This window comes from Oryctolagus cuniculus, chromosome 7, assembly GCF_964237555.1.
Source record: "Oryctolagus cuniculus chromosome 7, mOryCun1.1, whole genome shotgun sequence".
In the NCBI taxonomy this organism is placed as follows: Eukaryota; Metazoa; Chordata; class Mammalia; order Lagomorpha; family Leporidae; genus Oryctolagus; species Oryctolagus cuniculus.
The window spans coordinates 31236841-31262706 of NC_091438.1; the positions used below are offsets into that span (position 1 = coordinate 31236841).

Below are 25866 nucleotides of genomic sequence, written 5' to 3' on the forward strand. Positions count from 1 at the left end.
CCCTGGGCCATTGGTGTGACATACTTGGACCATTTAAATGGACTCAGCCCCACCGATGCACAAATCTTTCTCACCACACTTTTTGTTTGTTTGTTTTAAAGATTTTATTTATTTGTTTGAGAGATAGAGTTACAGACAGAGGGTGGGAGAGATAGAGAGAAAGGTCTTCCATCCATTGGTTCACACCCCAAATGGCTGCAACGGCCGGAGCTGGGCCAGTCCAAAGCCAGGAGCTTCTTCTGGGTGTCCCTCACAGGTGCAGGGGCCCAAGCACTTGGGCCATCTTCTACTGCTTTCCCAGCCCATAGCAGAGAGCTGGATCAGAACAGGAGCAGCCGGGACTCGAACCGGCATTCATGAAGCCTGTTGACCCAGACTGGAAATTGTGGCTGCAGCAGCCTTGTTGATCACCACTCAGCAGACAGCAGAGGTGGGAAGAGCGAAGGGCGAGTCCCTTGCCTCAGTTCCCCGTGATTGGGAGCAGGATGTCGGAAGCTCCGCCCCTCCCGGTAGGTGCGGTGAGCTTGAGAGATGCAATTGACAAAGGTGCCTGTTGCTTGGCTCTGGCCGGGTTACCAGGAGGCTGGCTTTGCCGAGTCCTCGCATTAAACTGATGGATGGCTCGGCGCGTCTGCAAGAGGCGCTTTGGCTCCGTGTCAGAGCTCCCATCACAGAGGCCTGAGCTATGAGAGATTTGAAAAATGTTTTGGATGAAAAAATGGACTCTGTGCCATAATAAATTATAATGCTGCTTCGTAGTTAGGGAGCATCCTTTGGCTGAGGGAGCTGCAAGTTTCTTATGGGTATTAACTCGCCTCTCTCACCACAGAGAGAAGATAATTTTGTCGATTCCATATTTTTGTGTCTGTTCTTCTCTTTGATGAGGAGAGGAGAATGGTGAGCTATTACAGAGATGCTTCCTTGTATTAATTTGGAGACCACAACTCTGCCTTCATTTTTTGAGAAACATAGTGATGCCTAAAATGTCTGGGTATGTGCATTTATATGTTGCTATGAGTGTCGCAGCTACATAAATATTTAATTTTTATGATCTAAGCCTTTCCCTCTGTTTCCATGAGCCAGAATTTATTAGCTACTGAACCATGGAGCTATTATTATTTGCTTTTGCACCTAAATGATTTAAAAGTCAATTATGAGTTGGCGAAGGGGACTGGACCGCTGTGGCGGGTAACACGGCTCCCGCACTTCCATTTGTTCCCGAATGTCTGGAATGAGGAAGTGTGCAAGGTGGGAACAGTCGCAGATGCGCCTACACTGATATTAAACTGACCAGCCAGAAAGTCCTGGGTCACTCGCAGAGGAGTAGCCTGGCCGGGCTTCATCTGGGCAGGTTAAGAGAGCAGGGAGCGGAGTTCAGGGGTATACAGGCAGATAAATAAATCTGAGGATCAGGCAGAACTCCAGGGCTGTTGAAAACAATGACTTAAAACCAGATGAGGGGTTGGCGCTGTGGCATAGTGGGTAAAGCCACCGCCTGCAGTGCCAGCATCCCATATGGGTGCCGGTTCTAGTCCCGGTTGCTCTACTTTCGATCCAGCTCTCTGCTATGGTCTGGGAAAGCAGCAGAAAACGGCTCAAGTCCTTGGGCCCCTGCATCCGTAGGGGAGACCTGGAAGAAGCTCCTGGCTCCTGGCTTCGGATCAGCTCAGCTCTGGCCATTGCAGCCAGTTGGGGAGTGAACCAGCAGATGGAAGACCTCTCTCTCTCTCTCTCTCTCTCTCTCTCTCTCTGCCTCTGCCTCTCTATAATTCTGCCTTTCAAATAAATAAATAAATCTTAAAAACAAAAACAGGTGGGCCAGGGCTGCTGCTACCAATCAGCCCCTGACATGCAGATCCGTGCTTAGCTCCCACAGCCAGCAACGATTATTAGAGCCAGGGCAAGGAGCTCCAGGGCCCCGGGAGCAGGTGTAGATACTGACTGTGTTTCCTGTGCGTCCGCGAGGGGTGCACTGGAAGCTGGTGACAACCAATCCAACAGAATCATCTGCCAAACAGAACCGTCCCCTGTGGAACTCGTGACCTTGACCATTCCAAGTGGGACAGGGGAGTTTTTAGGTGGTCAGAGAAGGCAGAAAAGGGCAAAGCACACCTCCCCCAGCCCACCCTCCGCTAGGCCTTTGTGTTCGCACGACTGACTGCTGCAAAGGGGGCGCTGTGGACCTCGAAATCAGCCCGGAGCCAACGGCAAATCTCTGCTCACGAGCTTGGAGCCCACGATACATTCTGAAAGTGGACGTGCACCAGAGTGGACATTCGGAATCAGTCTCTGGCTACCTCTGGGTTCTGCTCTGGAAGCTGAAGGGGGTGAAACAGGAGCCGGACCTTCTGATGTCTTAGCGTTAACCGGCCAATCAAGGCACTCATCCTGTTGAGCTCAATAGCCTGATGATTCCTCACCTGATGTTTTCACAGTGCCCAACCCAAACACTGAAATTGCTGCCTGGCATGAAGCATACACACACACATATGTGTGTATGCACACGCATGGACATACATGAGTGTCTAGCAATATACGTTTACATAGCTAGTCATGTCAACATACGTGCATGGATTTCAAAACGTTTTGCCCTAAAATAAACTCATGTTTAAGTTCCATTTTCCATGAATTTTTTAAAGTATGTATTCATTTATTTGAAAGGCAGAGTTACAGAGAGGCAGAAGCACAGGCAGAGAGAGAGAGAAGGAGAGAGAGAGAGAGAGAGAGAGAGAGAGAGAGGTCTTCCATCTGCTGGTTTACTCCCCAATTGGCCACAATGGCCAGAGCTGCGCTGATCCGAAGCCAGGAGCCAGGAGCCTCTTCCAGGTCTCCCATGAGGGTTCAGGGGCCCAAGAACTTGGGCCATTTTCTACTGCTTCATGAATTTTTAGAAGTACCTTCATGTATGTATATATATACACACATGTGCTTTTTCCCTCACGAGTGAAACTAAACTTTATTTTCACTGGCTCTTTAAAACAGGGCAAATGTTGGGGAGGAAGGAAGTAGGGAAATAAATAGTTACTCTGTTGATTATCTCTAAGTGGGGATTTTCCATCAACAGTGGCTCTGAAGTTAAATGGTTAAGAAGATGGACTTTAACACATAGAACCACGTAGCACTTGGGTCAGTCCAAAGCAACTGAATGTTCCCTCCCTCCCCAAACAAGGTCAGAAATAACTCTAGCAAATGGACAAGAGTTCAAGAAGGTGGGGCTCTTCTCTTGGTTCATCTGTTTGGTTCTAGATCCTTCTTTTTTATTTATTTATTTATTTATTTGAAAGTCAGAGTTACACAGAAAGAAAAGGTGAGGCAGAGAGAGAGAGAGAGAGAGAGAGAGGGAAAGGTCTTCCTTCCTTGGTTCACTCCCCAGATGGCTGCAATGGCCGGAGCTGCATCGATCTTCCACTGCTTTCCCAGGCCATAGCAGAGAGCTGGTTCAGAAGTGGAGCAGCTGGGACTGGAACCAGCAACCATATGGGATGCTGGCGCTGCAGGCTGGGGCTTTAACCCACTGTGCCACAGTGCCAGCCCCACTGCCGGCCCCTCTAGATCCTCCTAAGCGCCATAGTTGGTACCAGTCACGAGCTGTGTGCAGAGCCAAAGACCCCCAAGCTGCCGCCCGAGCCCCTGGTGAAGCTCATGAGGTCTGAGGCTCCGTCCCCACAGCTGGCTGATGCCAAAATAAATCGAATGTGTTGTCAGCAGCCTGAGCCTGAAGAGCAGAACTCCAACGAGGAATTTCTATGCAGTAAATATCACTTAAATTCCTCTTAAAGTTGGAGCTGGTGTCAAAGTCCAAAAAAAGCAATATTCCCCTGCAAGTGCTGTCAGCAGTGTGTGCGTGAGCCTGGCCATGCATCATCGGAACACTCAAATTAGCAGAGGAGAAGCCTGGTGAGTTAATATCACCCAGCTGACTGCTCCATGCACCGCTGTAACCGTAGCCAGAGAAATACAGAGAGGGCATGGCCAGCCATCAGTGACCGCCCAGTGGCTGGATGCCCAGTTTCCTGGCAGCCTGGCTGGATAAATAATCCCTGCTGCTTAGGAAATCAATAAATCCCCCGGAATATTTCAGGGAAACCGATTCTTTCACTGCCCCGGCACAGAATGGCAGAGCAGGAGAAACGCTGCAGGCGAAGAGAAAGGGGGTGGTAGAAGGACCCACGAGCGGTGTCCTTCCTTGTCTCTCTCACAGCTTGCTGGGCACCGGTGACCCCAGGGAGGCTGGCGTGGCCAGTGCTGGGGGCTTTCTTGAAAGAGCCTGGTAGACAAAAGATTGCTTCTTTGGACAGGTCTTGAAAGGAAGGGAGGGAGAGGGACTGAGTGGAGGGAGAGGGACTGAGTAAAGGGAGGGAGGGAGAAGGAGACATACGGACAAGGATGGCGAGGGTGAGGGTGAGGGTGAGGGTGAGGGTGGGAAAGTGAGCGGCTATGAAACCCACAGCCAGAAATAAGAGTAAGCGAGTGTGTAAATCCTATGTGGCTCTCAAGCACACCTAAAAATATATATTTGAAAGGCAGAGTTACAAAGAGAGAGGGAGAGAGGTCTTCCATCTGCTGGTTCACTCCCCAAATAACCACAGGGGCCAAGGCTGAACCAAGTGGAAGCGAGGAGCCAGGAGCTTCATCCAGGTCTCTTATGTGGGTGCAGGGACCCAAGCACTTGCGCCGCCTTCTGCTGCTTTGTAGGTGCATTGACAGGGAGCTGGATTGGAAGTGGAGCAGCTGGGACTCGAACCTCTGCTCATTCAGGAAGCCGGTATCTTGTTCTACAGGGCACACATTCTAGATAAACATTGTGACCTTGCAGCCTTTGTGCTGAGGGTACCTCTTGTTGTCCTTTCCTTTTGCTCTTTTTATCGTAACCAAACATTTTTGCGTCTAAAACAGAGGCTACCAAAACTCTGGGTTGGTGCCGCCCCTCCCTCCCCAGTGGTTTCCAGAGCGAGAGCACCTGCAGGTGTAGTCCTGCCTCTCTGCCCCGCCTTCTGCCCCTCACCCCACTTTCTGCTTTCAGAAAGGGAGGGGGCTGCAAAAGAGAAAAATAGCTTTGGGAAGCTCAAAGCATCAGGGCTCCTAACTGCTTTAGCAGCCAGCACCTTTGCCAGAGCAGGAAGCAGCCAGTCCTGGGCCCGAGAGAAGCTCCTCCCTAGAGAGCCATTCTTGGGAGATGCAACCCCTAGAGATGGTCCCAAGTGGAACAAAATCCATCCTGTGAAGAAAACGGGGGTTTGTGGGAGCGCGCCATGTAGCAGCCCCTGTCCTTGCAGCTAAGCGTTGGTCAACAGCCTGTGAGAGGCACGGGATGGAAATGTGAGCTGCTCTGAACACAGCACAAGCTGGAAAAGCCCTCCCCACCCCCGCCGCCCCAGCCCCGTACCCCTCCCCGCCGGGGGTGGGGGATTTGAGCTCGAGGAGACTGGCATCAGCTTGGGGAAAATTATAACGTTATTATTTCTGTTTACCAATTAGGCTTCTCAGAAGGAGGCAACTTTAAAAGCAGCTTTATTATTCCCCACTGAAAAGACATTAGCTGCGAGCCACAAGGGGCGCTTGCCCACATGCCCCATTAAGCGCAGGAGGTGTCCCGGATACACAAGCAGGTGCCCTACCAGCCAGTGTCGGGAGTGAGTTCCAGGAGCGGTTTGTCATCTGGAATGAGGGGAAGGCCAGTGCCAAGGCTGCGGGCATCTTAGCTCCGCAAACAAAACATTCAAAGCCACGAGCTCCCTTCTACCTTCACCTTTCCCCTCTAGGACACACTCCACTCCCCGAACAAGGAGAATCTGTTAGCCAAACGAATCACTGTTTTCAATTCCATAGCTTGACATTCTTCTTCGCGCGCTAGTTTTAGGGAATAGTTGTTTGTAGATTCAGATCAGCTTCTAACCAATCATTTCAGTGCGGTGTGGTTTTTTGTTTTGTTTTGTTTCACGTTCACAAGTTTGATTTTGTCGCACGAAATAAGGACACTTTGAATTAGATGTCCAATTAATAAGCTAGCAAGGTTCAAGTTCCCACTGCAATGGAGGCCGACGTGCAGAAGCAGGAGAGACACAAATTACAAACTCAGCTTCTCCATCGCCCAGCAGCCCAGCTGCATGAATCTGTCTTTGATGTTTGGTGAAGAACGGTATGCGTGTCACCCTCCCTCTGCCGTTCTCCTTTTAAGAAAAAGAAATGATGGCTTTTTTTTTTCCAGCTCTCCCCCATCCAGACTTGAAGAGCTTGGGCTTTTGAAGTCAGATGGGAGGCAGGAACGGAAGCTCCTAATTGGCTGCATCCTGGTGTGCTTAACGGAAAGGCAGCCAGGGTAGTGGTGGGCTTCCGAGTTTGCTGCGCGTACCTGGCCTGTCTGGGGATTCAGAGAAGCTTGCTGGCCCAGGCCACAGATCACACCGCAGACTCGACTGTAATTCCCCCCGGCGACTCCCGCACCATGGTGCACAGTGGGACCGCCTATGCTAAACAGCCCAGCGCCGCTTCTGCTCAGTGGCCATGCGGCAGTGTTGCACGCAAATGCCAGGAAAGCTTGCCAGGGGGCTCCGGGGCCTGCCCATCCTGAGGGGAGGTGGGGGGCTGGCTCCAGAGCAAGGAGTGCTCTCCCAGATCATTAGGGCCAGGGCTGCCAGCAACATGTCACCCAAGGCTGTGCGAAGGGACAGGCAATGACACTGCGTCGGGCAGTAACCAATGGGTGGAAGAGCAGACGTTGGAGAGCAGAGGGGAAAATAAGGCTGATTGATAGGGCAGAGGGAGGAAGAAAAAAAAAGTTGGGGAAAGCCAACAGAGAGGGAAACCTGGAGAAGGTCCAGCCCCACAAGTGGGGGCAGACCTCTGGGTGAGGGGGAGCCGTCTGCTCCTTCACAGCTCGCCCCACTATTGAGAGACCCCCTAGGACCCATGCCGTCCTGGTTTGCTGTTAACCCACAGGAAGATGTCTTCCCTCTGGGTTTAGACCTCTGCAAGAGGCAGGGTGTGCCCCTGCATGTGTGGACAATGCTCACCCACTCACTCGCACTCACAGGCACACAGAGACTCCCCGGAGGGTAGCCACAGCAGGGAGGCCCCGCCCTGCCAGCACTCCTGCCTGCTGTTCCCCCGCTCCCTAACCACGCGGGTCCAGTGCGGCACATGGAGGCCTCTCCTGTGGTCAGAGGGCTGTAGCTGTGTTCTGGAAGGCGTTCCAGAGATGGTAGGCAGCGACCCAGAGCCACCCCACACCCCGACCTGACACTTGCCCTGGACTGTGAAAGGGGAAGGTTGGCTTCTGTGGGGGATGAGGGCACAGGTGGCCAGCTCCACGCCAGCTGGTCCCGGGCCAGCCTGTGACCGTGGCCAAGGTCCCTGTGGCTTGCACCTGCTAACTGTTCCACCCTCTTCCTGCACCTGCTTCTGATACTGTGAACTGGGCTGCACAGGCCCAAAGTCCTCGGAGCTATCTAGGTGTTCTTTGGCCTCGGGAGCCACTATGGAGCTGGGATCAGGTTGGAAGGTTAACACTGGCATCTATATATATTGTAGCCTCAGAAAAGAAGGGAAGGCATAAAAAAAAAAAAGTCTAAGTCCCCTGCCATTTCAGAAACCCAAGGTGGAGCTGGTGTGGACTGGACGCCTCTCCCTTGTCCCCAGCAGCGTCCAGGGTTCCAGCTGTCTGTACCCGTCCTATACACCCAGGTTTAGCATCAAGTCCAAACAGCTCTGGAGTGCTGCAGGTGCTGTGGGCGGATCTCATTGGTCCCTGGCCTTCTGGGGCAGACATCCTGAGGACCCGAATTATGTCCCCCACCCCCGCAAAGAGCAGGAGAGAAGGTGACAGGCCCAGGGTATGCCATGGGTACCCTACACAGCGCAGTGAGGCTGGGCTGGGGGTGGATGTTCTGTGGCTGGGCTCTCAGCCCATGGTCACCCACCAGCCCTGCACATCCCCAGCACAATAGCACCAGGTGCACCAGGCTGTGCTGGGGGCCTTGCACCCATTGCCTACGAGGGTTCGTGCATGGGTGGGCTGGGCACCCGAGAGCTGCCAGGCTGCCAGACTGGAAAGCCCAGTGGGCTCCCCACTGGCTCTTGCCCGGGGCCACGCAGGTTCTCCCTCCCATACCTTGCTGCCCATGGGGCAGGGGCTTCTGGAGGTCGGTGCTATGTCTCTTACCTCAAACAAAAAGTCTGAAGTCTTGACTTTCTTTTTGCCAGACTTTCAAAGAACTAGGGATGGTGATTGGCAAATACCAAGATGGGAGGCAGTGCCTGGTGGGCTCAGCCCCACGGGGGGAGACCTGCCTGCCTCTATTCTTCATTCATTCATTAAACCCTTATGATCCTCACTGCATGCTAGCTAGAGGGATTAAATATGTACCAGACTCTAAGAGTTCTCAGTTTTTAAGGACGGACCTGTCATCAAATGATTGATGAAAAAGCTGTCAAGAACCACAGAGAAAAAAAGAAATATTACCACAAACTCATTTTTAAAAAAGAGGATGTTAACTACATTTTCAAATAACATTCTCAATATGTTTTTCTTCACCCTCCAGACACCGTTTCAGGAAGACTTTCTAAATTTAAAGCAATGAATCCACTTGTTTAATGTGAAAAAGTTCAAGAAATACACTACAGAGTGGCCAGAAGTTTGGGAACAGAGAAAGTAGTGTATTTCTTATATCTTTTTTTTTTATTTGTTTATTTACTTAAAAGGCAAGAGGGGAGAGTGAGACAGAGAGAGAGAGAGAGAGAGAGAGAGAGAGGGAGAGATATCAAGAGAGATCTTCCATCTGCTGGTTCACTCTCCAAATACCCACTAGAATGTGGCTTGGCCATACCAAAGCCAGGAGCCAGAAACTCTATCTAGGCCTCTCACATGGGTGGCAGGGGCCCAAATATTTGAGCCATCACCTGCTGCCTCCAGAGTGTGCATTAGCAGGAAGCTGGATTGGAAACAGGGTGGGGCCTAGAACCTAGACATTCTGATATGGGATGTGGATGTCCCAAGTGGCGTGTTAGCTGCTGCACAACACTGACCCTTCTTTCTAGTGCCTTTTAAAAAGATTAACAAATGAACCCATTTCTGAAAAATCTCTGGCCGGCGCCGTGGCTCACTAGGCTAATCCTCCACCTTGTGGCGCCGGCACACTGGGTTCTAGTCCCAGTTGGGGCGCCGGATTCTGTCCCGGTTGCCCCTCTTCCAGGCCAGCTCTCTGCTGTGGCCAGGGAGTGCAGTGGAGGATGGCCAAGTCCTTGGGCCCTGCACCCCATGGGAGACCAGGAGAAGCACCTGGCTCCTGCCATCGGATCAGCGCGGTGCACCGGCCACAGTGCGGCGGCCATTGGAGGGTGAACCAATGGCAAAGGAAGACCTTTCTCTCTGTCTCTCTCTCTCACTGTCCACTCTGCCTGTCAAAAAAAAAAAAAAAAAAAAAAAAAAGAAAAGAAAAAAGAAAGAAAGAAAGAAAGAAAAGAAAAATCTTTGCAGGTTGCCAGAAAACTGTTGACTGCATTTGAAAATGGAAGGCACATTCTGTCGAACGGTACATTCACTTTGTGACTAGGTCCCCTGCAGAAGAGAAAGCGATGGAAGGGAAATGAGTTGTGCCTGAAAGTCGCATGGTTTTCCCAGAGGAGGAAACACTGGAGCTGAGCCTTGAAAGCTGGGTATAAGTTTGCCAAGCTGAAGATTTCAGTGGGAGGATGGGTTGAACAGTCTCATAGGAAGCAGTGGGCTGGGCCTCCCACGAGGCTGGCAGCTCCTCTCGGGGGAACCTCAGAGGCCTGAGGTTCTTTGTAGAGGCCCCAGGAGATGCTGTGCTGGGTGACATCTCTGCCCCCACAGGGTCTAGGTCTGAGTCAAAGGCAGGGCAGGAAAACCTGCTCGTGGGTGCGGAAGACCAATGAGAAAGGCGTTCATCTCTAGAAGACTCAGGTACTATTGTCTCCGGAATCCACTCGCCCACGCCAGAGCCAGGGCCACACGGGGTCAACAGAGAAGGCGAAAGGCATGCTTGGGACTCCGAAACGTGGCGACTCTGTAGTTGTTAAAAGATTTTATTTATTTATATTTATTTATTTAAAAGGCAGAATGAGAGACTTCTGCCGGGTCACTCCCCAACTGGCTGCAATGGCAAGGGCTTGGGCCAGAGCAAAGCGAGGAACCTGGAATTCCATCCTGGGCCTCCCACGTGTGTGGCAGAGGTCCAAGTCCTTGGGCCATTGTCCGCTGCTTTTCCAGGAGCTTTGACAGGTATGCTGGATTGGAAGTAGAGCAGCTGGGATTTGAACCTGCATCGCCAGCAGTGGTTCAACCTGCTGTGCCACAACACCAGCCTTTGACTTTGCAGTTTTTCTCCAGATGAGGTTGAATGCTGCATCCCTGAGCAGGGCATGGCTGGAAGGAGTTTGTGTTATTAATACAGTCATATAAATGATTATATCAACAGCTTTATTCCGGAGGTGAAGAATTACGGAGCCAAGTCACTTGGACATACACTTTGGGTGATGTCATTGGCCAAGGCTCCGGTAAAATGATCTCTCCAGTGTCTTCCAACTCTTGGGCTCTTTGAAACAGAAGGTGCAAAATTCATTCGGTTTACTGTATTAATGACCATTCATGGATCAGTCTCTCTGTCACCCACAAGCACTTATGTAATTGCTGGGTCTGGCTGTTGGCTATGCTGATTAGAAACAAAATAACCAGAAACCATCCCTAGGAAAGAATCGGTACAAGGAGCCCTCTCACAAAGCACACCTTGCGCTTAGAAACAGTGAATGCAGCTGAAGCCGGCGTGGGCTGGGGCTCTGAAGGAAGGAAGCCTTAGGAAGGGGCAAGCCTGGAAGGGCTAGCAAAGGGCTCTCAGGGTTGGAGAAAGGACAGCATCGGTGCGAGCGCGGAGCAGTAGTTAGGACTCGAGTGGCCGCGCCCTTTCGCTCACAACTGAGCTCTCCTTCCAAATAGGGCAGGCGGATTTTGCAGGATAAAGTGGTGGAGAAGACAGGGGCAAGATGCTTGCTCTGTTCTCTCCCCTTGCTGGTCACTGTGGTCTGTTTGGGAACAGCTGACGACCCCTGCAGGGGGCACTAAAGCATGCTACAGATTGTCCCGCAATCTCGGGTCTGAGCAGGTCTGAGCAGTCTGTGGTGTTGTGCCAGGAGCCAAAGAACTACGGGGCTGGTGCCGCTGCAGCGTGGAGCCCTCCCCACCCCCGCCCCAGCTCCTGCCCCAGCAGGCAGGCACCTCACTCCTGCCTTCAGAATCTCCCAGGACAAGTCCTGGCGGGTGTGTGTGTGTGTGTGTGTGTGGGAGAGGTGGGCAGGGAGGATGATTTCCAGGTCAGGCACCAAGCTGGTCCTCAGAGAATGACTGTATATTGAAGAAAGCAAAGCTACAAGGAGAAGCACAGATTTCAGGACTGCCATAGTGATATTGGAAACAGTCGCTCTTTAGGGAGTCATGTTGGGGATGGTAGGGCGTCCACATGACCGGCTGTGGACATGGCACACTGCACGCCGACACCAGGACGTGCACGGAGTGGACACAGGGCCAAAGCCCCTCTCACTGGGCATTTCTCCTTGGGTCGCTTTCTCTCTAGGAGACAGAGCTCTGGGGCTGTCTGCACCCAAGGCACCCATCTGCAAATGTCCAGATGGGGCTGGAAACAGTCCTAGAATCTTCTAGACTTGTCCACCCAGAAGGCCATGGTGACAGCACAGCCTGAGGTCACAGGGAGCAGGTGACAAGGTGGATCCCAGATACAGTGCTCAGCTGCTCTGGGGTGATGCTGGAACCGCGACCCCACAAACCTTGCAACATTGCTAAGGACTAGGTCTGTGCTATAAACCAAGAGGAGTGAGCAGACCCCTTCATCCTGGAACCCGCTCCACCCCCTCTCCCTAAAATTGGCAAAATTCTCTCTGTATCTGTGGTTTTCACCAGAACCGTGTCCAGCAGCCTGGTTAGCTCAAGTCCGAGGAAAACCGAAAAAGCTGTCGGGACAAGACGATGAGGGCTGCTGGCCGCTGTGCTCACCGCTGTCCAGGGTTGGAGGCACGCGGTTCTCTGGCAGTGCAAGGCCCAGCATCTCCCCCACTCCACCCGGCGTGGCCCCTCACTCCTGAGGGTCTCCACGTGCTGGGTGTGGGAGCCAGGATGGCCCTGAAAGCGAACGTTGGGGGCTCCCGAGGGAAGACGGCTTTGACGACACAGGAGTCCCCCCTGCGAGAGCACAAAGACCCCGGGCTTCCTCCACGCGTGCAACAGCGGGAGGCTGCGAGGGGGCTGGATAGCCTAGGACCGGCGCCCCGGGCGCGGACAGCAGTGAGCCAGGCCTGGCCTCCCACCCCATCTCCACCCCATCCCCACCCGGGTCGCTGTCCCCACCGCAGCCAGGCCCCAGGGACAGCCGTCTCCCGTCCTCTCAGCCCCCTCCGCACTCCGCCGGCTTCTCAGCGCAGGGCGTGGGGGCGGGTGCGGTTCGGGGCGGGGGACCGCAGTGGGGGCGGCAGCCAGGGTGCGAGCAGTTCAGATGGGAGATCATGGGCGATAAACCCGGGCCGGGATGGCTGCGCTTTTGACAGGAAACCTCGAGCGAGGAGACGCCGCGGCCCGAGGTGGGGGGATGGGGGCGGGCGCTGCCAGAGGCCGCGGTGCGTGGGGAGCCCCCGCCGGCTGCGCCCTCCGTGGGGAGGCCGGGGCGGAGGGCGTGAGCGCGACCGGGGCTTGCATGGTCGGACCCTCGGGTGCCTGTTTCACAAAGTGGCGTTTCCTCCCTGCTTGGGGGCCTCGCGAGGCTGCTCCAGGGGGTCCCCTCCTGGGCCCCAGGGGCGCCCCCCGCAGCCTGGGGCCGGCAGGACAGTCCCAGAGAAGGGGCGAGAGAGTGCGGCAGGGACATCCCTCAGGATCCCCCTTGGGTGGCCCCAGGCAGCCTCAGCGCGCGTGTGCGCGACCCAGACACCTGCTGGGCACGCCGGTCTCCGCTGCCTGCTGCCTTGGGCGATGGGATATGAACCTGCCGAGCTGGGTTGGTGCTCGGGTTCCGGAGGCGCTGGGCCCTGCGCTGAAAAGCATCCCTCGTGCCTCCAGCCCTGGACAGCGGTGAGCACAGTGACCATGCCACTTGCCCGCAGCCCTCGTCGCACGTCCCTGTGCACAGGGAATCACAGGCCCTGGCTGGCATTCTTTTGAGCGGCTCAGTGTAGCTCAGGTCCCCACAGAGGTCCTGAGCCACAGCCAAGTTCAAGGTGCATGGCCGGATGGCCAGTCCGGCGTCTCTCTCCACCCGGCTGAGAACCGGACTGCTCTTACCTCTTTTGTTTCAGACTTCAGGTCCCTGGTGTGCTTTTTTTTTTTTTTTTTTTTTTTTGGTACTATAAATGCAATAAATCATCATAAGAGCTTCAAGCAGTACAAAAAGTGTGAAGTAGAAAATAATGAGTTCTCTGGCTATCCTATTGCCCTGCTACTCTGCATGGGTAACTTGTGTGGGTGTAGATATTCACATATTTTTAAACATGTTGTTTATTCAAACATTTTGGTATTGTAAAAAAATAGCAAGATTCACTATTTGCACCCCTTGTAAGTGTTCATGGGAGGAGCTGGCATCAGCACTCTCTGACCACAACAGCAACTCCGTCCTGACAAGTTTGTATGTACATTGTGTGTGGACAGGCTACATGGCATTTGCCTTAAAAAAAAAAAAAAAGATGTATTTATTTATTTGAAAGGCAGAATTACAGAGATGCAGAGGCAGAGAGAGACAGATAAAGAGGTCTTCCATCTGCTGGTTCACTCCCCAGATAGCTGCAACAGCCAGAGTTGTGCTGATCTGAAGCCAGGAGCCAGGAGCTTCTTCCAGGTCTCCCATGCGGGTGCAGGGGCCCAAGGACCTGGGCCATCTTCCACTGCTTTCCCAGCCCACAGCAGAGAGCTGGATCGGAAATGGAGCAGCCGGGACTCAAACAAGTGCCCACATGGGATGCTTGCACTGCAGGCGGCGGCTTGATCCACTACACCACAGCGCCGGCTCCAACATTGCTCTTTTATATACATATATTATACCTACCATTCTAGGGCCTTGCTTTATTTTTCAGTAGTTTTTTTTTTTATTAATAATTGTGGAGATCTCTCCGTGGTAACACATACAAAACTCTAAACTGCTTATTTTTTTAAACTACTATATATCGTCGGCTTTTTTTTTTTTTTTTGCTTCTGTAAATAATGATACAGTAAGCCTTTTTTGTACATATAGCTCTGTAAACTGGAAATTCATCTGTAGAGTAAGTTAAGTTCTTAGAGAAATGGCCAAATCCTGCCTGAAATTTTGACATGGGGTGGGGGTGGGGGATTGGCTTTGGAGTGGAGTTCTTTGATGTGGTGCTGATGTTCACAGATGTGCAGGCCTTGTGCTGGGCCTGGCCAGCCCAGCCTCTCTCTCCTGTGCCCACCAGAGGGTGTGTGTGCCTGCGGGGCAGTCGCTCCACCTCCCGGCCCTCCAGCCTTTTTATCTACAGAGCGGAGCGCGCCCGGGCTGCTCAGCCCACTGCTGTGATGTCAGAGGAAACAGAATCCTTACAAGGGGTCTGTCGGCTGAACGTGGGGAGCGAATGTTCGCTCTGTCCACGACTGTTCTGAACTCAGTCTCTGCAGCCAGCCAGGGAAAACCACTTGTCCAAGCCGGTCTGTGGTCCCGGGAGCTAGGAATGAGGCCCTGTGGTGCATAGCTGGGTGTATGGATGTGCATATGTGCATGGGTTCATCATACATGTGTGCTGATCACCACCTGTGCTCATAGGCAGACACACCCATGCAGGCATGTAGGTATGTGCTATTTAATTTAGCATAGCCTGTGTGTGTGGAATACAGGATTACTGGGCAACCATTCAAAAGGATATTCAATAAAACTATGAAATATGAACTATGAATATGTGAAATAGCATGAACTGGGAAATTAAAAAAGTAACAGAAAAAAACCCTGAGTTTTGTGGGGGCAAAGTTTTTGATACAGCGTGATTATCCTTTATGATCACACGCTGCTCTGGAGGCAGGTGCCGTCACATTAAGGGTGGCTGTGCGTGAATGCTGTGTCTCTGATGACGCTGAGTGTTTCCTCCTGCTTTTCTGCAGGCTTAGAATGGGTTGATTTAATTGAAAATAAACAGAAAATAATCACAGGAAAATGTGCAAAAGCATTGCAGAAATCATAACAACTTCAATGGAGATAAAAATTACATTTTCCCTTCTTATAGAAGGGAAACATTACCCATGGTCCTCTATGCTTAGAAAATCAGTCCCCTTCTTCCCTCTTCCCTTGGAATCTTTGCTTTTGGGAACATTTGAGGGTATTTTGAAAAGTTCAGGGAAAATTGGAATTAGAAGGTAAGCTTATTTTGGTGCAAAAAAAAGCATTTTAAAATGCTTGCATAGTTCTTTGCATAATATGCATTTTCATGAAATTTTTGATGACCCCCTCATATGCATGGATTTCAACATTTTTAGCACCAAAATAAAAGTATAATTCCATTTCCCACACACTTTTTCAAAATTTATTTATTTTATTTGAAAGGCATAATTACAGAGAGAGAGAAAAGAGAGAGAGGGAGAGAGAAAGAGAGAGATCTTCCATCTGCTGTTCCAGTTCCCAAATGGCCACAACAGCCAGGGCTGGGCTAGACCAAAGCCAGGAACCAAGAGCTTCTTCCAGGTCTCCCACGTGGGTGACAGGGGCCCAAGCACTTGGGCCTTCCTTTGCTGCTTTCCCAGGCACATTAGCAGGGAGCTGGATGGGAAATGGAGCAGCCGGGACTCGAACCAGCGCCCATAGGGGATGCCGGCACTGCAGGTGGCGCCAGCCCCTCCACCGCTCTCCCCTCATATAACATGCAGGAAGTTGTGCCATCTCAGATGATGGGCTTCACAATGAGACAGGAATATGTGAAACCCGACACTTGACACCGGGGTTGAGGAGGCCGTGGCAGAGTGAAGAGAGTGCCAGCAATGACGCACCGTTGCTCTGCGGGTCAGGGTGAAGAGGGGCTTCCAGGTGAGTGACCTCCAGGTGAGGCCTCCTGGCCTCCTGTTTCCTTGCACCTGCGGACTCCCCAGGGCTCTCAGCCATCAGGATGGCCAGTCCTAGAGTCAGGGGAGCACCTGCTGTGAGTTTGATCCTTAGAGAAGGGGGCGCTCTGCAGCGTGGTTGGGACCCCTCCCCCTGCCCCAGGGACCAGCAAGTTGTCCAAGAACCTGGGCAACGGACCCAGCCGTGCCTGAGTTCGACCCTGGCTTCCATGACCTCCTAGAGTCTCAGTTTCCCTATGGTGTGAAGTAGAAGTCACTGGAAGACTGAGAAAACTCCCATGTGGTTCCCGAGAGAGAATAAATCCCTCGAGGTTATCATTATCCCTCCATGTGTCTAGCCTGCATCCTTCTTGCTGCAGTGAAAGTTAGTGCTCAAGGAAAGGGAGCCAGCCCCCTAGAGGAGGTCTGGGTGCCCCCGGGGGCTGTGGTCAGGTTCCCCCAGAGCTGCTGCCACCGTCTTCCTGAGGACATGTGACTTCCTGTTTTCAAAGTTTTTAGCCTGTAATGTCATCACCAGTTGTCTGTGCCTGTGGGCGGATCTGGCCAACAGCAAGTCCCTGGACTCAAAGTTTGGGGGTACAAAGAGAAGGGGAGGGGAGCTGGCAGCTGGTTCCCCTTAGCAGGGTCGTGGGCTGGGGTGATTGCTCTTGATGCCATAAGGTCCTGTGACTGAGACTTTCCTGGGCTTATTCCTTTTTGGGGTCACGCCCCGCGCGAGGCAGCTGTGACTGCTCCATGGTCACACAGTGGCCGAGCCAAGACTTCCAGAATCAAACTGGCTGCTTTCAAAGGATTTGTTCTTACCTGGGTTGCTGGACACTTCCTATTAAAGTGGAAGTTGGAATTTATTTTATTTTTTAAAAAGATTTATTTATTTGAAAGGCAGAGTTATGGAGAGACAGAGGCAGAGGCAGAGAGAGAGAGAGAGAGAGAGAGAGAGAGAGGTCTTCCATCCAGCTGGTTCACTCTCAGATGGCTGCAACGGCCAGAGCTGGACCGATCCGAAGCCAGGAGCCAGGTGCTTCCTCCTGGTCTCCCAATGCGGATGCAGGGCCCAAGCACTTGGGCCATCCTCCACTGCTTTCCCAGGCCTTAGCAGAGAGCTGGATTAGAAGTGGAGCAGCCGGGACTTGAACTGGTGCCCATATGGGATGCTGGCACTGCAGGAGGCGACTTTACTCACTACGCCACAGTGCCGACCCTGGGATTTTTTTTTTTAATCATTTTTTTTTATTGGAAAGGCACAGGGACGGCCGGCGCTGCAGCTCACTAGGCTAATCCTCCGCCTGCGGCGCCGGCACCCCAGGTTCTAGTTCAGGTTGGAGTGCCGGCTTCTGTCCCAGTTGATCTTCTTCCAGTCCAGCTCTCTGCTGTGGCCCAGGAAGGCAGTGAGGATGGCCCAAGTGCTTGGCCGCTGCACGCACATGGGAGACCAGGAGGAAGCACCTGGCTCCTGGCTTCGGATTGGCGCAGTGCCAGTCATGGCGGCCATTTGGGGAGTGAACCAACGGAAGGAAGACCTCTCTCTCTCTCTCTCTCTCTCTCTCACTGTCTAACTCTGCCTGTCAAAAAGAAAGAAAGAAAGAGGGGGGGGAGAAAGAAAGGGAAAGAAAGAAAGAGAGAGAGAGAGAGAGAGAGAAAGAAAGAAAGAGAGAAAGAGAGAAAGAAAGGGAAAGAAAGAAAGAAGGAAAGAAAGAAAGGGAAAGAAAGAAAGAAACAAAGAAACAAAGAGGAAGGAAGGAAGGAAGGAAGGAAGGAAGGAAGGAAGGAAGGAAGGAAGGAAGGAAGGAAGGAAAGTAGAAGGACAGAGACAGGCAGAAAGAGGTGGATCTTCCATCCACTGGTTCACTCCCCAAATGCCCACAACAGCCTGGAGCTGAGCTAAGCTGGAACCAAGCACCACAGACTCCATCGGGGTCTTCTACATGGTTGGCAGGGACCCAAATACCTGAGCGCTGTCAACTGCTGTCTCCCAAGGTGGGCATCAGCAGGAAACTGGAATCAGAGGTGGAGCAGGGGCTCGAACTCTGACACTCGGATAGGGGATGCAGCCGTTTCAAGCCACGTCTTCGCCACTGTGCCAAACACCACTCCTGAGCCGGGGAAGCTGGCACAAAGCGGTGGGGAGGGTAGAACCTGCCCACTGCCGCTTTGCCTCCAGAGCCTCCATGGTGACCAAGAAGGCTGCCAGACATCAGCGTGCCCAGCACGTGCACAGGGCAGGCGCCACCCTCCCACGTCCTCAGCTTTGCTCGGCAACACTGCCCCTGCAGAGTCAGCCTTTTGCAAACCAGGGCTGAGGCTCAGAGAGGTTAAGAAGCTCTGTGCAGGCCGGCAACATGGCTCACTTGGCTAATCCTCTGCCTGTGGGGCCGGCACCCTGGGTTCTAGTCCCAGTTGCTCCTCTTCCAGTCCAGCTCTCTGCTGTGGCCGGAAGGGCAGTGGAGGATGGCCCAAGTGCTTGGGTCCTGCACCCGCATGGGAGACCAGGAGGAAGCACCTGGCTCCTGGTTTTGGATTGGCACAGCGCGCCGGCCATAGCGGCCATTAGGGGAGTGAACCAATGGAAGGAAGACCTTTCTCTCTGTCTCTCTCACTGTCTAACTCTGCCTGTTAAAAAATGAAAAAAAAATTAAAAAAAAAAAAAGAAGCTCTGTGCAAACACAGAACCGTTGAGAGGCGGACGCTGGATGTTAATCTTGGTTCGCAGGAGTATCATCTCCCTTAGGTGGGAAACCAAAACGCAGCCACCTGTGTGTTCCAGAGCCTGCCGGCAGGGGGCGCAATAACGCAGAGTGTGGCGGCAGGCTAAGGACAGCGCCTGCAGTCAGCAGACTCAATGGCGCCATCCGGCTTGGCCAGGAACCTGCAGTGGCCCTCGCTGGAGTGGTTTCACCTTCTGGCCTCAGTTTATCAACCTGTGAATTGAGTCCAATAATAGCCCCATCGCTGCCTTCTGGACTCTGTCCCAGGAATCCAACTTGATCAAGGCACAAGAAATAATTTTAGGGTCAGGTGAGAGGCATCCCTTCTAGTTGGCTTTCAGTCACTGCCTGGCCCTTAAGCAGGACTGGCAGGAGGAGCAGGCCGGCTGGAGATCAGATTGGCACCAGGTGTGTCTGTGAGGAGGGGTGAGGTTGATCAGGACCTAGTCTGTGTTCTCAGACAGTCTGGCTTGGAGACAGATACACAAGCAATGCAGTTAAAGTAAGTCTCAGGCGGGCAGGCGATGGGACACAGCCTGTTAGGATGTTGCTTAGAATGGCTGCGACCATATCAGGTGCTGACCGGAGTTCTGACTCCCCCATTCCTGATGCAGCTCCCTGCTAATGCAGCAGGTGCTGGTCCTAGTGCTTGTTGGTCCCCTGCCACCAGTGAGGGAGACCCCGATGGAGTTCCAGCCTCCTGAATTTGGCCTGGCCAGTCCTGGCTGTTTCAGGCATTTGCCTGAAGCATTTGCCTGCCTTTCAAGTAGATGAAAAGAAATAAATAAACACTGAAAATTTTAAAAAGTCAGTCTCACTGGCAAAACTAGCTTCCAGGGACTGGCGCTGTGGCATAGAGTTAAAATGCCACTTATCACGCTGGTTCGAGTCCCGGCTGCTCCACTTCCCATCCAGCTCCCTACTAATGTGCCTGAGAAGGCAGCAGGGGATGGCCCAACTCCCTGGGTTCCTACACCCACATGGGAGACCTGGAAAAATCTCCTGGCTTCAGCTTGACCCAGCCCTGGCTGCTGCGGCCATTTGGGGAGTGAACCAGCGGATGGATGGTCTCGCTCGCTCTGTCTTTCCTTCTCTCTCTGTAACTCTGGTTTTCAAATAAAATAAACAAATCTTCTTTAAAATAAAACAGCTTCTGTAAGAACAGATGCTTCTCCGGGCTGCCCTCTGGGGCCCCAAAGTCCAGTGTGATGGCTACGAAACGTCCAGTCCGGAACTTGGGGGTGTGCCCCTGGGCATCTCCCAGGGGCTATTCCGGGTGTCTTGCTACAAGGCAAGAAGGTTCCAGCTTGTTTTGGATGGGCTTAAAGTAAAAACCATGGCAACGATAACAGCTGACACTGCGCATGCCAGTCCTTCACCCCGTAAGAATGATGGTCTTTAACCCTCATGCATTAGAAACATCATTTTTAAAAAAAGTTTATTTTTATTTACTTGAAAGAATAATGCCGGGAGGGGAGATAAGGGGGGGAGGAGGAAGAGAGAGAGAAAGAGAGAGAGAGAAAGAGAGAGAGAGAGAGAGAACTTCCATCCCCTGGTTCATTCCCCAAATATTCACACCAGCCAGGGTTGGGCCCGGCTGAAGCCGGGAGCCTGGATCTCATCCAGTTCTCCCATGTGGGAGGCAAGGGCTCGAGAGCTTTGTGCCACCAGCTGCTGCCAACCAGGATGCATTAGCTGGAGGCTGAACACAAGTGGAGCACCTGAGATTTGAACCGGCAGCCTGATATGGGGTATGGGCTACGGGGTGCCTCAGGCAGTGGCTTAACCCCCTCCCACGGGGATGTCCATTTGTAATCCTCACTACCACCTGTTGTGACAGGGAGATAATCCTTATTTTACGGACGGGGAAGCCGATGCTTCGAGAAGCTCAGGACTATACAGTTCAGAAGTTCACAAAAATGACGGTCTGTGCGGAGGAGCGTAGCCCCGGTTTCCTCCCTCCTTTCCTTGGAACTGTGAGGCGTCACATGCTGTCAGGTGTGACCGCTCTCTCTGGAGGGCCGAGCTTTGCCGGCACCTGTGCCGGCCTCTGTTCCTGTGATGCTGCAGCTCTGCCCCTCAGCCCCACCCCGGGCCACTTGAATCAGAGCCCGGGAGGCCAGGGAGAGTCTGTGGGTCCCCTTCCAGACCCGAGGGTCCTCCTGGGCTCTGTGACCCCGGGCCAGGGGTCGGAGCGTGAGATGGAGGCTTCCTCCGCTTGGCTGCCGGCCGCTATTAGGGCAGAATGTATAGATGTGACCGGGGCACATGGGTGGGCGCATGGGAGCCCACCTGCACCCAGCTCAGGACATTTTCTACTTTAATACCTCTTGGCATGGGCGCATCAGCAGGTGCCCAGTGACTCTGTCTTCGGTGTGCAGCTAAATTAGGGTCTGGGTCCCTGCCTGGACTGTGGCTGCCTTTCTCAGACCCTCCCTCCCATCCGGGCTCAGCTGGGCTGAGGAGTTAAGGGTCTCAGCCCAGGGAAGTGTGTCGGGGCTGATACCCTCTCCTCTGCCAGTCACCCACAGCACGTCTGTCCCTGGCCATGAGCTCAGGCTGCTCTCTCCAAAGAGAGAAGGAGGCCTGGTCCCTGTGACTCGTCTCCAGGGAGACACCGGGTCCCTGCCCCCTCACTGTGCCGAGTTTGCACCATGTGAAGAAATACTGCTTACTTGTTCTCAATGGACTGTCCAGGAAGTTTCTGTTCTCATTGTATGCACCAGACAGCGGGGCAACTTCCCCAGCCCTTTATCTGAATCTCAACCACCCCCGCCACCTGTCCAGTCCTACAGAGACCTCGCCGGAGCAGCGGGGGCCTCTGTTGGGGGCAGGCTGGTCTCCCAGAGGCCCTCAGCCTCTTGCTTTGGGTCAGGAGTCAACCAATACCATCTCAGGGCAGAGGCCGGCCAGACAAACCTAGGTGGGGGCAGCATTTTTCTTTTCTTTTTATTAAATATTCATATGATATTTATGTGAAAGGCAGAGTGACAGAGAGAGAGAGAGAGAGAGAGAGAGAGCGCTTCTATCTGCTGGTTTACTCCCTACATGGCTGCAACGGCTGGGGCTGGGCCACGCTAAAGCCAGGAGCTTGAAACTCCATCCGGGTCTCCCATGTGGAAGGCAGGGACCCAAGTTACACCTGGGCCATCCTCTGCTGCTTTCCTGGGCACATCAGGAGGGGGCCAGATCGGAAGTGGAGCCCATATGGAATGCGGTGCGGGAGGCTGAACCCGCTGTGCCACCGTGCCACACCCTGGGGCCCTGTGTCTTGCTCGTCAGTATGCCCTCTGCCTACTGATGTCAGCCCTCTGCCCTGTGCTTGGATGCAGGGGGCAGGGGAGGAGGGGACAACGGAGAAGATGCAGCCGCTGGTCTGAGGGCTTGCGGCCTCCACGGATGGGCCCAGGGTGTGAGTGATGTTTGCGGAGCGCTTTGTGGGGCACAGCCCCGGGGAACTCTCACTGTAGCGGGGTCTGGGTGGAGGCGGGGGTGGGGTGCAGGGAAGGGCTTCAGCAAAGGGAGGTGCGCTCCAGGGGGAGTGGAGTGGGAGGGCCAGGGGCTGGGGCGCCAGGGCCCAGAGAGGGCGCTGAGCCCCAGCGTGGCAGGACAAGGAGTCTGGACGTTTCTCCCAGGTCACAGCTTCCGAGCAGGAGCGGTGGGTGTTCACAGGGATCAGCTGCCTGGGGCCAGGAGGGGTCCTGGGCTAGGGTTGGAGCCATGGGCAGAGGGACTCCTGGTCGTGGGGAGGGGATGCAGGAGCAGCCTTCAACCACTTGCTTCCATGGCTTAGTGGAGAGAGGAGGCAGGGCTGGGCCGGGCTGAGGGGTGGGCGGGAAGGGAGTGGAGACCCTGTTGGCCTCAGGCCTAGGGTTACCAAGTGTGCTCCGAACCTGAAGTTCTCTGTGCTTGGGTTTCCGTGTGGAGCTGTGACTGTGATCCCATTTAAAGTAGTGTCAGACACAGGGCACCTGCTGAAGAAATACCATGGTTTCACGATAACAGAAGAGCAGTTGAAAGAGGGTGACCTGGCCGGCACTGCGGCTCACTAGGCTGATCCTCCGCCTGCGGCACCGGCACCCCGGGTTCTAGTCCCTGTCGGGGCGCCGGATTCTGTCCCGGTTGCTCCTTTTCCAGTCCAGCTCTCTGCTCTGGCCTGGGAGTGCAGTGGAGGATGGTCCAAGTGCTTGGACCCTGCACCCGCATGGGAGACCAGGAGAAGCACCTGGCTCCTGGCTTTGGATCAGCGCGGTGCGCCGGCCGCAGCGGCCACTGGGGGGTGAACCAACGGAAAAGGAAGACCTTTCTCCCTGTCTCTTTCTCTCACTGTCCACTCTGCCTGTCAAAAAAAGAAAAAGAAAAAGAAAAGGAAAAAGAAAAAGAAAAAGAAAGAAAGAAAGAAAGAAAGAAAGAAAGAAAGAAAGAAAGAAAGAAAGAAAGAAAGAAAGAAAGAAAGAAAGAAAGAAAGAAAGAAAGAAAGAGAGTGACCCATCCAAATGACAGAGCTGTAAGGACAAGACAGTCTCCAAAGCCAATACCCAGCCGCTCCCTGCCCTGTTGTAGGCCCGCATCTGGCCACCAGAGGGCGCCCTGGCCTTGCCACTGAGGGGTTGGCCTGGCGCTCTGGTGGCTCCCAGGCAGGAACCAAGTAAGATGGACACCACACCCAGGTTTCCTAGTTGAGTTGCTGCACACTCGCCTAGTAGGAAGTGCAGTGGAGGCTAAAAGCCACACCTCACTCACGGTGTGGAGATCTTCCGAGTGAAAATGCTAATTCTATTTAACCGCAGCACTTAGCGGGCGTGAACCAGAGTTTGGCAACTGTCAATATGCCAGGAGGAGCTGGGGGCTCCTTGGGGATTTGAGGAAGGAGAAGCCAGACAGCGGGGACCTCCGAGCTACATTTTGCAGGATGTGAGGTGTCGCCAGGGGGCAGCTGGGGTTTCATGGAGAGAAAGGCAGGGCATGGCAAAAAGCACAGAGGCCAGTGTCCTGGGAGAACAGAGTGTGTCCTGGGCTTGGAGGGCGTGTCTGCTGGGGGCACCCCTGGCTCGGGCCACGGAGCCAGGACTGCTGGGCAGGGGGAGGTGGGATTCCCCTGGGATACCTCTGCCTGCTCCCTACTGAGCACCAGAGCCCACTGCCTGCTGGGAGGGTGCCTGCGGCGGGGGGGGGGTGGGGGGTGGGTGGGGGGGTGGAGGGGAGCAGGGAGTCGGGGGTGGGGGGAGTTCTCTGAATTCTCACTGTGCTAATGGGTGCATGGTTGCTGAAGGACCTCCTCAGGCCTTCAAGTCTCTGAGCCCAGCCTCCCGCCGCTGTCGCTAGGGGAGGACCCAGGAGCCACACTGAGTTCGGATGGGGCTGTTCTGCCAACTTGGCATCTTCCCAGGCCACCACGTGAGGCGCGCACGCAGCAGGGCTGTCCCAGGGCAGAAGTCCTGTACTGGGGCGGGGTTTGCCTTCCACCTCATTCCCACCCCCGCCTGCTGCTGGGGCAGGCCAGGAGCTGCTGGGGTGGGAAGCAGAGGCGTGGCCTTGTGCGGGTTTGGGGACTGGCTCTGGTTTCCTTGGCATGGGTGGGGACATATCTGGCCACCCTGGGTCTGGCTCTGACCACCTTTCTCTCCCGGCACAGAGGCACAGAGCTTTGGCCTGCTGGATCCCAAACTCTGCTACCTGCTGGATGGAATCCTCTTCCTCTACGGTGTCATTGTCACCGCCCTGTACCTGAGAGCAAAGGTGGGTGCTCCTGTGTGCTGGGGTTGGGGGTGAGAGGTGGGGCTCCCCCACGAGGTGAGTTTTCAGAGGGGCCTTGGTGTAGTGAAGTCTCAGGCTGGGGCCATGCCTGGGGCTTGGCGTCCGTGGGCAAAGCAGGGACACACTGGGTGGGCTCAGGAGGTGCAGGTGCCTGGCTGAGCAGAACCTGGTGGGAGGGAGAGCCTGGTGCAGGCTGCTGTTATAACATTTGTGGGGGCGGGGGTGTCTTGGTGAAACGCTACCCAGCCTGGATGATCTCATGGGTGTTTTCCAGTGCTCAGCCTCTGTTAGCACCTTGCAGAAGGTCGAGGTGGTGCCTGCTTCAGACACCCGGGGCTCCCCGGGCAGGCAGGTAGCGGCTGACACTAGACCCTGCCCCAGACCAAGACGGGAGGCGGGGCCCTGTGCAGCCGCTGCCCACTTGGGTTGTCCTTCGAGTCCCTGGAGACGAGCTCTGGGGCCGCTGGGGACCCCGCGAGAGAACACGGCGGGGGAGGGGGGAGGCTGCGGACGGGGTCCCCACCCCCGGCTCCAGCAGTGACGCGCTCCTGCTCTCTGTTCCAGTTCAGCAGGGGTGAAGACGTCCCCGTGTCCCCGCAGGGCCACACCCAGCTCTACAACGTAAGTGCCCCCCGCGGGGACGGCCACGTCCTGTGCGGGCCTCTCCTGGGACCCAGGGTCACTCCCGTGCCGGCCGCACGCGATCAGCCGCGCTGAGGCAGGCGGCGCTGGCTTCTGCCTGTTTTCTAACCGGTAACCCGGAGACGGTGAGGGTCACACATGTGAGGTCCTGCGCCTGCCCCTGAGCGGGCCGCCATGGGCCAAGGCCTGGGGGGGGGGGGTGCGGGGAGGGACCCAGTCGAATCTTCTGGACCGACGGGCACCACTCTCACGCTCCTTGGGACTTTGGGTGGGTTACCCTCGCTGAGCCTCTCCCCTTTCTGGTGGGGATGTGATCATGTGTCCCCTTAGACTGGACAGCAAGCAGCGACAGCTTCCTGGAGGGGAGGGGGCCTTTGGGGACCCTGTCCATGGTCACCGTGATGGGCCAGTTACTCCCATTCCCTGCCCCCCCTCCCCAAACCCTGCTCCGTTGATTTATTTATCCCTGAGCCGCCTGAACAGGAAGCTAAGCCCCCAGTCGGGCAGACCCCATCCCCCGGGGGCCCTCCTTCCAGGGTCTGACCACGGCCCGTCTGTTTCAGGAGCTCAATATCGGCAGAAGAGAGGAGTACGACGTGCTGGACAAGAGGCGGGGCCGGGACCCTGAGATGGGAGGGAAACAGGTGGGCACCCGTGTGTGGGCCCCGGCTGCAGGGGCTTCACAGCGCCCGCCCG

At 54.4% G+C, this 25866-nt stretch overlaps 1 protein-coding gene across 2 annotated transcripts in view; it reads left to right on the plus strand.

Annotated features, from left to right (window-relative positions):
• Positions 1 to 25866, plus strand: part of CD247 (CD247 molecule) — an 81109-nt gene that overhangs the window by 50297 nt on the left and 4946 nt on the right. For both annotated transcript variants that reach the window (XM_008263943.4, NM_001082002.1), the window contains 3 exon segments: positions 24407 to 24510; positions 25093 to 25149; positions 25734 to 25814. In XM_008263943.4, coding sequence (XP_008262165.2) covers positions 24407 to 24510; positions 25093 to 25149; positions 25734 to 25814 — 242 coding nt within the window.